We start from the raw sequence: 16,039 nt of genomic DNA, 5'->3' as shown, positions 1-16,039 counted from the left end.
ATAATATGTTCTTAAAATTGTTTGTATTTCTTTGGTGTTGGTTGTGATCTCTCTTTTTTTTTTTTTTAAGTATTTTATTTATTTATTTGACAGAGAGAGAGAGATCACAAGTAGGCAGAGAGGCGGGCAGAGAGAGAGGGGAAAGCAGGCTCCCCGCTGAGCAGAGAGCCCGATGTGGGGCTCTATCCCAGGACCCTGAGACCATGACCCGAGCTGAAAGCAGAGGCCTAACCCACTGAGCCACCCAGGCGCCCCTGGTTGTGATCTCTTATCTTTCATTCATGATTTTTAAAATTTGGGTCCTTTCTCTTTAGAAGAAACTTAATAAATTTGAGAATTTTTCCCCTTCTCCTGGGATTGTATCTAAATTTGTGGGTTCCTATGTAATACCATGTGGTAGAGAAGGACATTTGTTTTTCACTCATCTTCTATTGAGGTTTTCATTGTTTCAGTTAGTATTCAGTCACTGGTGCACTTAGGTTGTCGCTGGGTTTTCCCTCATTTCTGTTCTTGGGGGCCCATTCAGGTCTGCTGATTCTCAGTTCTTTATCACACTATGCTCAGCCACACAGAGTATTGGGACAAGGGAAATTGAAATGATCTAAGGCCCAATCTGTCTAGATATATTTTACAGTCATTTCTTGTCAGGTTTTGTCATCTTCCTAGAGCCCTACTGAAGACAAAAAAACAAAAACAAATGAACAACAACAACAGCAAAAACAGAAGTCTCATTCTTCCCTTGGTTTGCCCAAACTATCTGGGATTTTCATGGTCCTCAACCCTGAGGCTTAGTCTGATGAGTGTAGAGGGCTCTAGAACCTCTTTTTAAGTGTCTGCCAGAACCTGATAAGCTCTCTTAGCGCACCCTTTTATTTTTTTATTTTTAAAAAAGATTTATTTATTTATTAGAGAGAGAGAGTGTGTGCATGAGTGGTAGGAGCAGAGGGAGAGAGAATCTCAAGCAGACTCTAAGTTTGGAGGCCGACTCGGGCTTGATTCCAGTACCCTGAGATTGTGACCTGAGCTGAAACCAAAAGTTGGATGCTTAACCAACTGCAGCACTACCCAGGCACCTTAGCTTCCCCTTTTAAAGGCCTCTTCCCACAAATGAGTAAATATTTCCTTGGTGTAGACATTAAGAACATTTGTTCTGACTCATATATTTAAAAAATCTACAGTTTATGTTCTGAATCCTTCCCCTAACCCCCAACATTGTTCTTTTGAAACCCAAAGATTTTTTTTTCTTTGTTTTTGGTAAATCATCTCTTTAAGGCAGCAAATGCTGAAAGATCTAGTTGCCTGGACTGGGGCAAAATAAGTGGGGAGGGGGAAGTCTGGAGGTGAGGAGGAGAGGGAGGGAAGGAAGTAGGGAGAAGGTAGTGAGGTAGGGGGTGGGGAGATAGGTAAATAGATCAATGGATAGATAAATATCAAGAAGAAAAATGAAAAATGTAAGGTTATATTTTTATAGTACTGCACATCACTACATTGAAACACTTAGCTATCGGAGGCCCTTTGTGCTACCCGTAGGACCTTGCTTCTGACAACTGTAAAGTATGTCTATACCCATTTATTTTCTTTTCTGTAGTTTTACTTACCCAATTTCCAGGACTTCCCTATTAGAAAAATGGCTGGAGGGTATTTTAAAAGTACTGATGCTATTAGCAATGGGAAGATGGGAGATGTTGGCAATAGAATGCAGTTCTTTGGCACAAATAGTTTCTGAGGAATAGAGATGTGTTGCAAAGTGTGTTAGGTAATGAATGAAACAAAATAGATGGAGAAGTATGAACTATCTTTTTGTTCAAATGCTGATATGTTCTGCCTTTATTTTCTTAAATTTCTAGCCCTTTAATATTCAGATAAAAAATGATTCAGTTCCTATTTCATATGCTATAATTTCAGAGCACTCTCCATTATTTTTGAGAGGTTTAGATACCTATATTCTTCTGAAGTTAGCTCATGTACCCTCTTTTTTGTTATTTGGCTTCTCATTTACAGTTGAATCTATCATAACTGCTCTGTTCTTCTTTATGGCTTGTTATTGAGAATGTGGGACTAGTACCCTCTTTAAATTTAATGTGCTTTGGGGCGCCTGGGTGGCTCAGTCAGTTGAACATCCAGCTCTTGATTTCAGCTCAGATCTTGATCTCTTAGGCTCTGCATTAGGTGCAGTATTAATTCTAGTATAGAATAGAGGGAATTTATTGTATAGATTATAGCTAGAGGGAATCATTGCTCAGGTTAAAAACCAGAAAAATAAAAATGTTGTAAAGGATTTATAGAGGATTTCTCTTTGGGCCACACCTATTCTTAACCTTGTTCTTTGGGTCTTGAAGTTTATCTTCCTTTCTGCTTCCTCAGAGGAAGAGCAAGAGATCAGAAGAATAGGCTTTGCTTTTCATGTGTATCCTATGAATCGTAAATATACAAAGGAAAATACACTTGGGCAAATAATTGTTAAATCCCCACTCAATGTAAAGGTTAAAACTGTAAATATATTTTACAAAGTTTGAATAAATTCATAGATAGTAGTTCTATAAAAAATTAGAGCTTTTGAGATTGGAGTACAATCATGTCTCACTGTGTCTTACTGTGAAACTACTATGAAGCAGCTTATTTTAAAAATTTATTGTTGAAGTATAGTTGACATATAGTGGTATATTAGTTTCAGATGTATAGCACAGTAATTCAACAATTCTATACATTTGATGCTACTTTAAGAGACTGAGGATATACTAATACACTTCATTAACAGAATTTTAAATATTTTAATATTTTCTTGAGGCATTTTGAGTATTATCTTGATGGTATTATAATTACTTTAAAATTTGATTCTGAAATATTTTATATTAATAATAGATGAAAATGAACGAGAAGAAACGAGGCAAGTATATGTGGATCTAAATAATAATATTGAGGTAAGTGTTAGTAAAAAGTTAAATATTTTAAACAGAGGCATTTCTTTTTTTTTTTAATTTGAATGCAATTAGCCAACATATAGTACATCATTAGTTTCACATGTAGTGTTTAACAATCCATTGGTTGTGTATAATAGAGGCATTTCTAAGCAGAGTAGAGTGATAACTCTTCTTGATAAAGGGATTATTATTTATTTGTTGACATAGGATTATATCCAGTAAGATTCTTAAGGTTCTATACTAGGAGTGTTAATGTTTTGTTATTTAGTAGCTTTTGAATTTACATGTTAGTGACACCAATTTATCAAGTATTAACTCTGTGTCAGAGACTAGCATATTATGACACATACACATTAATTTGAAACATACAAAATACCTGGTTCCTGCTTACCTCTCTTATTCCATCATCTTTGTTTTCTACTTTGCTTCTCTGCTATAGTTATTCTTTTTTATTTTTCTGAAACTTTCTAGCCTCTTTCTGATCTTGGTTCTTTGATTTTGTTCTGTCTAGCACTTTTGCGTCAAGGTTTAATGCAAATTCTTTTTTTTTTTAAATCTCCTTTACTACTTTATCTAAAATACCTTTCCATTCAATTATTTTCTGTCTCTTCACCTCATTTAGTTTTTCTGAAGAGCACTTGAAAATACATGACATTTATTTGATATACATGTGTATGTATACCTGGAATGTTAGTTAGTTCCAGTAGGGTAAGGACTTTTTCTTAATCTCAAGTGTCTAAAACAGTGGTTGGCGCATAATAGATAAGCAGTAACTATTTATTGAACAAATAAATGAATTCATACAATTTTGCAAATAAAGATTTGTTGAATACTGAATGAACTCATGCTGCCAGATGATGAAAGTGTAATTTGGACTCTAATGGGGAGGGACCTCAGAGAGGTTACACTTTAGTGGAGGAAGACAGAAATTAAATAAGTAAGCAAAAAATAAAATTACAGATTCTGTTAAGAGCCATTAAGTAAATAACTAGAATACCAACAATCATTTTGCTGTTGTTTGGTATTATATAATTTAAGCTTCTGGGAAGCAAATATAATAGGCAGTCAGTGGGTTTTTAGTAAATATTTAATTATTACAAATTATAGGGATTTCATTATTCAAAGTTGAATAGTTTTAAATTTAATGATCCTGTGACAAATTTATTAATATTTTCATAGTTGGAAGAACCTATTTAAAAAATATAAGTATGATTCTTAAAAGTTGAACTTTATGTTTCAGAAAATGATAATAGCTTTTGAGGAACTTCGTGTACAAGCTGAGAATTCCAGATTGGAAATGCATTTTAAATGTACGGATCTTATTTAATTTTCATATTACTCTACTGATGTTTATATTTTATTAGATTCTTTTTAAAAATTTATATTATCTTTTATTTTTTTAATTAACATATAATGTATTATTTGTTTCAGGGGTACAGGTCTGTGATTCATCAGTCTTACACATTTCACAGCACTCACCATACCAAATACCCTCTCCAATGTCCATCACCCAGCCATCCCATTCCTCCAATCCCCCTCCCCTCCAGCAACCCTCAGTTTGTTTCCTGAGATTAAGAGTTTCTTATGGTTTGTCTCCCTCTCTAATTTCATCTTGTTTCGTTTTTCCCTCCCTTCCCCTGTGGTCCTTTGTCTTATTTCTCAAAGTCCTCATATCAGTGAGATCATAATGATAATTGACTTTATCTGATTGACTTATTTCACTTAGCATAATACCCTCTAGTTCCATCCATGTCATCACAAATGACAAGATTGTTTTTTGATGACTGCATAGTATTCCATTTTGTGTGTGTGTGTGTGTGTGTGTGTGTGTGTGTGTGTGTATTTATGTACGCCACATCTTTATCCATTCATCTGTTGATGGAGACTTATTAGATTCTTTTAATGTTTTCACAGCTTCAGTTTGATGCCCCAACTGTTTCAAATTTTGTATTTGTGGTTTTGTAAGCCCCTCAAAATCTTGTGTAATGTGGAAGGTAATTGATATATATTGAAAATACCCTTTTGGCTTCAAAGCTACATTTTCCCTGAAATTAAACTTATTATGATTTGTACTTTATTTTTTAGAAGTGTGATTTGGTCTTATTTTTACATTTTTTGATAAAGTTTCATGTCAAAATAAGTTGACACTTGAATGACCTGGGTTTGAACAGTGCAGGTCCACTTATATTTGGATTTTTTTCAATAAATAACAGTACTATAAATGTATTTTCTTTATGATTTTCTTAATACTTTCTTTTTTCTGGGGCTCCTGCGTGACTCAGTGGGTTAAAGCCGCTGCCTTCGGCTAAGGTCATGATCCCAGGATCCTGGGATCAAGCCCCATATCAGGCTCTCTGCTCAGCAGGGAGCCTGCTTCCCTTCCTCTCTCTCTGACTGCCTCTCTGCCTACTTGTGATCTCTGTCTGTCAAATAAATAAGTAAAAATCTTAATAAAAACTTTCTTTTTTCTAACTTTATTGTAAGAGTATAGCTTATAATATGTATGATGTTCAAAATGTGTGTTAAGCAACTTTATGTTACAGGTAAGACTTCTGGTTAGCAGTAGGCTATTAGTTTAGTTTTTGGGGAGTCAAAAGTTGCACGTGAATTTTCAGCTATGGTAGGGGTCAGCACCCCTAATGTTTAAGGGTCAACTATATATATACATTTAAAATGCGTTATTTCAGATTAGCGTGTTATAAGGAATAAACTCTTACATATGTACTATTGTAAAAAGTACAGAATTTTATTCTACTTTGATGTTTTAAAAATTCACTACTTTACTCAAAAGAAAGTTAGTAGCAAGAAAATAGCAGTTAAATTTGTTAGAAACCTTTGAGGCTTAGTATCTAGATAAATAAGGAGGTGAGCTAAAATACCAGAAGCTTTAAATTTTGTTTTTATATAATTATATTAAATTATTAAAGTATAGTTGCTTTATTTTTAAAGTAAAAGAAGATTATGAAAAAATACAGCACCTTGAAGAGGAATACAAGAAGGAAGTAAATGACAAGGAAAAGCAGGTATTTTTTAAAAATCAGTTTTGTATTTTTTAATGTTTATTAACTCATAAAATACAAAAGAAATCTACTTGCTGACTGCATGATAAATTTCTATAAGAGAATTTTAGTATTTTACATATCAAACATACAGCCTTTTGCCTAGCAGAATTAATTTCCACTGATTCAAACAGGCATGCACTTAATACCAGAATTTAAAAAAAAATCAATGAATTTTCTACAGTATTTAAATAGGTCATTGTTGCAAAAATAAATAACTTTTGTTCAGATAAAAACCTTATAAAATGTAAAGATGATCATTGACAACTTAATCCACATTTTGCAGTCTATTTTGAAATGCACTTACTATTCATGACACCATTGATGGGGAACTAAAATGTTCTTTCCCTTCTATTTGTCATATAGTGGAAAATTTGAAAATAATGAGTCTGTGTTGTTTGTTATTCACAAGAATACCAGGTTATTACTGTGACAAATTTATCAGTTTGAAGTCCTGTGCTTTCCAATGGAAAACGATTCATCGAAAGGAATCCTCTTCTATTTCCCCCCTATTTTTTCAGAGTTTTTCTTCTTTGATTTGGCACAGGATACTTTGTAATGATAGATAACAAGATTGTCTACTTAAAAAGTTAATTGAAAGTACAGAGAAGATAGGGTTTTCTTTAAGTTCTGGTTAAATTTATATGTTACGTTTCGATCTTTTAAATGAGTTAACAGTTTTCTATATTTTAGCTGAAATTTTAAACTAGTTTCTGAAAGAAGGTGTTTTTAAAAGTTAAAATTGTGTGTATTATAAAGAACACAAAAGTAGAGGGAAGTGCTAAAAAACTTGTTGGGTTCTGGGTACATGGGCAGATGAAAATAGGGCAGTGAGGTCTTTCTGCCATCTTGAATCTGGAAGTCTTCAGCTTGTCTTTTTGTCTTTTTTCTTCACATGGATTCTATATTCTTCTTCTTATTATTTTTTTAAAGATTTTATTTATTTATTTGACAGAGGGAGACACAGAGAGGGAACACAAGCAGGGGGAGTGGGAGAGGGAGAAGGCTTCGTGCTGAACAGGGAGCCCGATAACGGGGCTCTGTCCTAGTACCCTGGTATCATGCCCTGAGCTGAAGGAAGGTTCTTAACAACTGAGCCACCCAGGTGCCCTTGGACTCTATATTCTAATCATCTGAATATTTTCACTTCTCTAAATGCGGCATGATCTCTTGATCCTTTGTGTTCTTACACAAGTTAAAATGTTCATTTTTCTGGGTTTGCCTGATTAATTTCTACTTGACTATCAAGACTCAATGCAGTACTCTGAGAAGGATTAATTTTTATTACATCCCCTAAGACCGAGGTAATTGTTTTCCTGATTCATAAATTTTTGTCCTATAACTAATAATATTCAAGTATAGTTGTTTGTCTCCTGGTCTAGGTTCTGAGGGGTTTTTGTTGTTGTTGTTTTATTTAAGCTTATGAACGTGACTTTTTTTTTTTAAAGATTTATTTATTTGACAGAGAGAGATCACAAGTAGACAGAGAGGGAGGCAGAGAGAGAGGGAGAGAGAGAGAGAGAGAGAGAGGGAAGCAGGCTCCCTGCTGAGCAGAGAGCCCGATGCGGGACTTGATCCCATGACCCTGAGATCATGACCTGAGCAGAAGGCAGCGGCTTAACCCACTGAGCCACCCAGGCGCCCCAAGCTTATGAACATGACTTTTAAACATAAAATTAAAGCTATTCATCATAATTTGCTATACTACAACATTAAATTAGTTACTTCAGAGCATAAGTTAAATGGTTTAAAGTAAGCCTGTAATATAACTTAAAAAACACTTTCCTGTCTCATACATGCAAATTAACTTCTCCACATAAATGTCTCTCCACTCTAAGTTACCCTTCTCCTAAAGTCACTTCTCTGAAGCTTATCATAGTCCAAAGAGAAGGAAAAAAGTGTAATCAGGACTGATATATGTATTTAAAAAAAAAAGATGGCACAGAAGAAGAGAATGCAGTTCTACAAGTGCAGACCATCTTCAAGTAAACAGTTGAGACAATAGAATAAATGCAGAGGCATCATGATGAATCCCACTTAACTACAGACCAACACTTCTCTACAAATTACGTTCTTTGATTGTCAATTAAATACAAATTTTAACTTCATAGCTCAACAATTAAGGGTCATATACTGAAGTCAATACACACACCTAACATTTCAGTTTGAGCTGTTTCATATATATAGAGCTGAAATCTGTTACAAGGTATGGCCTAACAAATGTTAGTGAGAATTTTTAAAAAAACAGTTTTTACAAGTATTAAACTTTTCTTGCACATTGAAGTCCTCATATACAGGGCAAAGTCAGAACTTTTATATTTGAATTTATTCTTCATTTAACTTTTAAAACACTACTATGGTTGAATATTAAAACAAAAGCAAAAGCAAAAGCAAGCAGTGAGCTATGATTATACTCCATCACTCATTCACTACAGCATGTAAATTGCCAGCAGTGTTATTCACTGGCCCCATTAAGAGGTCTGATACTGAACACCACCCCTATGATGATGTTCACCATCCTCATATACATCCCCATTGTAATGGCACTGTCTCTCCTGATTTGGATCTAAGTCCAGCAACTACCTGGTCCATTTCATCAGTCTCTTCTTCTTCCTACTTCTCAAGTAGGAGTTTTTCCAGCAAAGAGAGAAAGGCATTCTCAGGAAAGTTTACCTTAAATTTGATGATTAGGTAACTCTTCTCATATGGTCTATGATAAATTGGCATGCCTTTATTTAGCACACACTTGATAGCTCCATACCTGACAATCTGACCTGGATGAGAGGTGATGATGATGGTTTAGTTGTCAAAAATAGATACTGGCTTTGGAAAGCCGCCGGGTGCTTCAATCAGCTATATGTCCGTGCACATGAAAAGGTCTTCTTGCTGAGTAAAAGCAATGTGGTCCTTCTGACCTAAACCAATAATAATATCTCCTTGTTGCAGTCCTGGTTCTTGGTGTCCTTCACCATGGAATGTTATCTTGCCATCTTTCAAATCTTTGTCAGTATGAACTTCTAGAATCTTTCTCAAACTATCTTCCTTCCATTGCAGCTTTCACATCTGTCTTTAGGACTGATCTGTTACCCATGGCCCTTGCACTCCTTGCATACAGATTGAATTTGCTGAGCCATTCCAGGTCCTATGTGATAAATTGTTATTATTATTTGCTTTCCAGTACCTCCACAATTAGGACAACATTCTACTCTTTTCTTACCACCTCAGCCTTCACATTTGTTACAAATCACATTCTTTTGCAGAGCTAGTTTTCTTGATGCACCATTATGTAAATCTTCTAATTACTGAGAGTGGATGTACAACATTTTTACCTCTTCTTTCTCTCTGCAGTCTTCCTCCTCCTACAAAAATCATATCAAAGATGTCCATGGGGGAGCCAAAACCACCACCAGCTCCACCTTCTTTAACTGTATGCTCTCCTCCTTTGTCATATACTTGCCTTTTCTTTGCATCAGAGAGTTCTTCATAAGCTTGAGAAATCTGTTTAAACTTTCCCCCCTCCTTTGGATTCTTCTCAGGATGGTACTTCAAGACCAGTTTCCTGTAAGCCTTTTCTAGTTCTTGGTTGGCATTGGGTTTGACCCCCAAAGCATCATAGTAAGTTGTTTCTTTCACCATTTTCTAAAGCCAGTGAGCATGTTGAGGTCAGTGTGGAGGAGCGGGAAGGAGTGCATTGGTGGGCAGAACTCAGGCAGCCGCTGCTTCTCTGCTTCCCACCTAATGTTCTGGAACATTCCCTAGGCTCTGTGTTTCTTTAAGTTCCCTCATCTCTGTATATTCAGTACTTTGGTTTGTGGAACAGAGGAGGTGCTCCATAATATTTATGGAATAAATGAAACAATACATTTTATTATATATCTTCTAAGTTCTAACTTAAAATGAACCTTATAATATTGGGTAGATCATATTAGTTTAAACATTTTTTGAATGAACATTGTGCAAGCATATACTAAATGCCCTTGCACAATTAGCTGAAAAGCACAGAAACAAGCACATAAAATAATCATAGGTGGTGGTAATTGCTAAGGTGTCATGTGTAATTTTTCATATCTCTAATGTATTACTTAAATATTTCATTTTAGGTATCACTGCTATTGCTCCAAAATACTGAGAAAGAAAATAAAATGAAAGATTTAATATTTCTGCTAGAGGAATCCAGAGATAAAGTTAATCAATTAGAGGAAAAGACAAGTAAGAATTTACATAAGAAAATACAATAATGTGTCTTATGTATTACTCTTATTATATTTAAAATTTTGGCTTTCATTGTAGTTTTGTTGTAATGTTTTCCAGTGCTGTAATTCTCAACCTGGTTTGGATCAGTTGGAGAAGGGGTGTAATAGAGTCACTTAGGGAACTTTTTCATTGTACATGTGCTCTTCTTTTCACTTTTCCACACTCCCCTCTTCTTTAGAATTTCAACACAATACTCCAAGAAAACAAGGATCTGGTTTTCTTTTTGTTTATTGATGCATTCCAAGTGCCTAGAACAGTACATGGCACACAGGACACTCAACTATTTCATGAATGACTGAATACACTGGAACACTATAGAGGAAGTGAGTGATCCTGGAGCAAGACATTTGGAAAGGCATTAGGGAAAATTGTTTGTTGAACTAAATCTTTGATGATTAAAGCTTTACTAGACAGTGAATTGGAAGGGAGAATGTAGGCAGAAGAAATGTCTTGTGCAAGCCCTAGAACTGTCAAAGTTTCTATTTGAAACATTGATTGGTATGTCTTGGTTAGAGAACTCAGTAGGTGAGACCGGAAAAGAATGGATCAGATTATAAAGAATCTTGAATGTCAATTAAGACTATCTTACTGAATAGTTTTTAAACTTGTTTAAGGCACTTGGAAGGCATAATACACTTATGAAACACTGTGCACCTTTCAGAGCATCATACGGATTTTGTGATATTTGTCACTTTTCTCTTAAAAACATCCTCTTTTGCATATGACGAATAATTATCTAGTTCCTGTGAAACTATGCCTGCTCATTTGATCTTACAATTATTAATATATCCTATACTCTAGACATCACAAAATGAACTTCCCCTACATTTGCCATTCTTTCTATGTCCCCATGACACTTTCACTACTTCCTCTACGCAAAAGGAGGAGCCTCTTACCTCGAATCCAAATATTTTGCCTGAATTCCAGTGAGCTCCTTATTCTTAAGAATGGCTTAACCATTAGTCATCTGTGACTAAGGGTGTCTTGCAGGCAGGGACTCTGTCCATTAAATATCTATGTAACTCAGTGTCTAGCATATTGCTATGTACCTAGTAGTCAAATAGATATTAGGATGAATGGATATTTAATCTTATCATATAAAACTGGAAATAATTTACTGGCAGTAAGTAACCAATTCTTGTGAGATTCTGCAGACTCATGCACTGAAATGTATTCATTTAAGTTACATTTATGTAACATTTAAGTTGTATTCATTTATTATGTCCTATATGTATCTCTTATTCTTTTTTTCTCTGTTCATTTTGGAGATCTATCGACCTGTTTCATAATCCTGCCTTCTTCTGTGTCTAATTTGCTTTTATTTATTTAGTTTTTTTCTATTATGTTCAGTTAGCCACTGTATAGTACATAATTAGTTTTTGATGTTGTGTTCAGTGATTCATTAGCTAAGTAAAACACCCAGTGCTCATCACAACATGTGCCCTTCTCAGTACCGATCACCCTGTTAACCACCTTCCCCAACCAGTGAAACCCTCAGGTTGTTTTCTGGGGCCCATAGTCTCTTGTAGTTCATCTCCCTCTCTGATTTCTCCCCATTTGGATTTCCCTCCCTTCCTCTTTGGTCCTTTGTGCTACTGCTTATGTTCCATATATGAGTGAAACCATATGATCATTGTCTTTCTCTACTTGACTTACCTCACTTAACATAATCCCCTCCTGTTCCATCCATGTTGATGTAAATGGTGGATGTTCATTGTTTCTGATAGCTGAATAATATTCCATTGTATATATGTACCACATCTTCTTTGTCTAATTTGCTTTTAAACCTACCTACAGAATTCTTTATTTTGGATTAATCATATTTTTTTCCTTCTAAAATAGCCATTTTATTATTATTTTTTTGTTTGTTTTTAATCATTTTTTTTAATTTATTTTCAGCATAACAGTATTCATTGTTTTTGTACCACACCTAGTGCTCCATGCAATCCGTGCCCTCTCTAATACCCACCATCTGGTTCCCCCAACCTCCCACCCCCCACCTCTTCAAACCCTTCAGATTGTTTTTCAGAGTCCATAGTCTCATTGTTCACCTCCCCTTCCAATTTCCCCCAACTCCCTTCTCCTAACTCCCCATGTCCTCCATGCTATTTGTTATGCTCCACAAATAAGTGAATCCATATGATAATTGACTCTCTCTGCTTGACTTATTTCACTCAGCATAATCTCTTCCAGTCCCGTCCATGTTGCTACAAAAGTTGGGTTTTCAAATTCCAATTCTCTGGTTAAATTCTGTCTTGCTGTACATACCGTATGTTTCTATTTTTATTTTTTATCAAAGTATAATTAATATACAGTATTATATTTCAGATGTACAATGCAATGATTCAATAATTCTATACATTACTCAGTGTTCACTGTAAGTGTAGTCCCCAAAGTGTAGTCCCCAAACATTACTACAATATAATTGACTATATTTTCTATGCTATTCTTTTTATCTCCATGATTTACTTATTTATAAATGGAAGTTTGTACTTCTTAATCACCTTTATTTTACCCATCTCCCTTCACCCACCTTCCCTCTAGCAGCCATTGAGTTTGTTATCTGTATTTAACAGTCTGTTTTTTGTTTGTTTTGCTTTTCGGATTCTACATATATATGTGAAATCATATGGTATTTGTCTTTCTGTGTCTCACTCTATTTCATTTAGTATACTACCCTCTAGTTTCATCCATGTTGTCAAACATGGCAAGATCTCATTCTTTTTTATATGGCTGAGTAATATTCCATTATGTATGTATGTGTGTGTGTGTGTGTGTGTGTGTGTGTGTGTGTATATATCCCATATCCTCTTTATCCATTCATCTATTGATGGTCACTTGGGTTAATTCCATATCTTGGCTATTGTAAACAATGCTACAACAAACATAGGGGTACATATATCTTTTTGAATTAGTCTTTTTGTTTTCTTTGAGTATATATCCAGAAGAGGAATTGCTGGATTTTATGGTAATGCTATCTTTAATTTTCGATGGAATATCTATACTGTTTTCCACAGTGGTTGCACCAATTTACATTCTTGGCAACAGTGCATGAGAGTTCCCTTTTCTCCACATCCTTGCCAACCCTTGTTATTTGTTGTCTTTTTGATTCTAGCCATTCTCTGACAGGTGTGAGGTAAAACCTTGTTGTGGTTTTGATTTGCATTTCCCTGATGATTAGTGATGTTGAGCATCTTTTCAAGTGTCTGTTGGTCATCTGTATGTCTTTTTCAGAAAAATGTGTATTCAGGTCTTGTGCTCATTTTTAAAAAAGATTTTATTTATTTGAGAGAATGAGTAGGGGGAGGAGGAGCAGAGGGGGAGGGAGAAGGAGAGGGAAAGAATCTCAAGCAGACTCCACACTGAGCACTGAACCCAACTTGGATCTCAATCTCAGGATCCTGAGATCATGACCTGAGCTGAAACTAATAGTCAGATGCTTCATTGACTGAGCCACCCAGGTGCCTCAGGTCCTCTGCTCATTATTTAATTGGATTTTTTTTCCATGTTGAGCTGTGTAAATTCTTTTATATTTTAGATATTAACCCCTTACTGGACATGTCATTGGCAGATATCGTCTCCCATTCAATAGGTTGCCTTTTTGTTTTATTGATTGTTTCCTTTGCTGTGCAAAACCTTTTTATTTGGGTGTAGTTCCAATAGTTTATTTTTGCTGTTGCTTCCCTTGCCTAAGGAGATATATGCATAAATATGTTGCTGAGATGATGTGGATGGAACTAGAGGGTATTATGCCAAGTGAAATAAGTCAGTCAGAAAAAGACAAGTACTGTATGATTTCATGCATACATGGAATTTAAGAAATAAAACAGATGAACATAGGGGAAGGGAAGGAAAAATAAGATGAAAATTGAGAGGGAAGCAAACCATAAGATGCTGAACTCTAGGAAACAAACTGAGGGTTCCTGGAGGGGAGGGGTGGGATGGGAGAAGGCATGGGCATTAAGGAGATCACTTGATGTATTGAGCACTGGGTTTTATATGCAACTGATGGATCACTAAATTCTACCTTTGAAACTAATTTAAAAACATAATAAAAAAATTTAAAAAAAAAACATTGCTGAGGACAATGTCCAAGAGGTTACTGCCCGTGTTTTTACTTAGGAATTTTATGGTTTCAAGTCTCACGTTTAGGTATTTAACCCATTTGAGTCTATTTCTGCGTATGGTGTAAGAAAGTTGTCTAATTTCATTCTTTTAAATGTTGCTGTTCAGTTTTCCCAGCACCATTTATTGAAGAGACTTTTTCCCATTATTATATTCTTGTCTCCTTTGGTGTATGTTGATTATATGTGTGTGGGTTTATTTCTGGGCTATTATGTCCCATTGATCTATGTGTCTTTTTTTATGCCAGTACCATACTATTTTGATTACTACAGTTTTGTAGTGTATCTTGAGATCTGGGATTGTGATACCTCCAGGTTCGTTGTTCTTTTTCAAGATTGCTTTGGCTCTTCAGGGTCTTTTGTAGTTTCATTCAAATTTTAGAATTGCTTGTTCTGGTTCTGTTAAAAATACTATTGGTATTTTGATAGGGATTACATTGAATATATAGATAGCTTGGGGTAGCATGGATGTTTTAATAATATTAATTATTTTAGTCCAGGAGCATGGAATGTCTTTTGTTTGTATCCTCTTCAGTTTCTTTCATCAATGTCTTATGGTTTTTGGGTACAGGTCTTTCACCTCCTTCTCCTTGGTTATTCTTTGGTATTTTATTCTTTTTGGTGCAATTATAAATAGGTTTGCTTTCTTAATTCTCTTTCTGCTATTAATATTATTAGTGTATGGAAATGCAGCAGATTTCTGTATATTTTTTATCCTGTGTCTTTACTGAATTAATATATCCTTTCTAGTAGTTTTTTGGTGAAGTCTTCAGGATTTTCTGTCTGTGGTATCATGTCATCTGCAAATAGTGAACGTTTCACTTCTTTCCGACCAATTTGGATGCTTCATATTTCTTATTGTCTGCTTGCTGTGGCTAGGGCTTCTAGGACTACTCTGAATAAAAGTAGTGAGTGGACATACTTGTCTTGTTTCTGATCTTAGAGGAAAAGTTTTCAGGTTTTCACCTTTGAGTATGATGTTTGCTGTGGATTTTTCATATATCGCCTTTATGATGTTGAGATAATGTTCCCTCTAAGCCTACTTTGTTGAGGGTTTTTATCACAAATGGCTGTTGTACTTTGTCAAATGCTTTTCTGCATCTATAGAAGTGGTGATAAAGTTTTTATCCTTTCTCTTGTTGATGTGGTGTAATCATGTTGATTGATTTGCAAATATTGAACTACCTTTGCATACCAAGAATAAATCCCACTTGATCAATGTGAATGATTTTTTAAATGTCTTGTTGGATTTGGTTTGCTAATATTTTGTTGAGGATTTTTACATCTGTGTTCATCAGAGATACTGGCCTGCAGTTATCTTTTTTGTGTGTGTGGTGTCTTTATTAGGTTTTATTATCAGGGTAATGCTAGTCTCATAGAAAGAATTTGGAAATTTTCCTTTTCTATTTTTTGGAATGGTTTGAGAATGGGTATTAACTGATCCTTAAATATTTGGCAGATTAACCTGTGGAGCCTGGACTTTTGTTTGTTGGGAGTTTTTTTATTACTAATTCAATTTCATCGCTAATATTCAGCATGTTCAAAATTTCTATTTCTTCCTGATTAAGTTTGTGAAGATTTTTTTAAAAAATAATTTATCAGCATCTTTTAGGTTGTCCAATTTGTTGGCATATAATTTTTCATAATATTCTCTTACAATCTATTGTAGTTCCTGTTCGTT

General features: G+C 34.9%; 1 protein-coding gene and 1 pseudogene across 1 annotated transcript in view; one reads left to right on the top strand and one right to left on the bottom strand.

Moving 5' to 3' along the window:
* Window positions 1–16,039, top strand: part of SYCP1 (synaptonemal complex protein 1) — a 132,299-nt gene that overhangs the window by 19,891 nt on the left and 96,369 nt on the right. The window contains exons 8-11 of the mRNA XM_032881381.1: window positions 2,863–2,921; window positions 4,162–4,231; window positions 5,871–5,944; window positions 10,081–10,189. Of these exons, the coding sequence (XP_032737272.1) occupies window positions 2,863–2,921; window positions 4,162–4,231; window positions 5,871–5,944; window positions 10,081–10,189 (312 nt within the window). The remainder of the gene's footprint in view (window positions 1–2,862; window positions 2,922–4,161; window positions 4,232–5,870; window positions 5,945–10,080; window positions 10,190–16,039) is intronic.
* On the bottom strand, window positions 8,452–9,616 carry LOC116881550 (annotated as a pseudogene).

Source organism: Lontra canadensis, unplaced genomic scaffold (genome assembly GCF_010015895.1).
Source record: "Lontra canadensis isolate GAN:19392208 unplaced genomic scaffold, GSC_riverotter_1.0 scaffold75, whole genome shotgun sequence".
Classification (NCBI taxonomy): domain Eukaryota; kingdom Metazoa; phylum Chordata; class Mammalia; order Carnivora; family Mustelidae; genus Lontra; species Lontra canadensis.
Note: the sequence above shows the minus strand (reverse complement) of the source record. Positions and strands in the feature narration are given on the sequence as shown.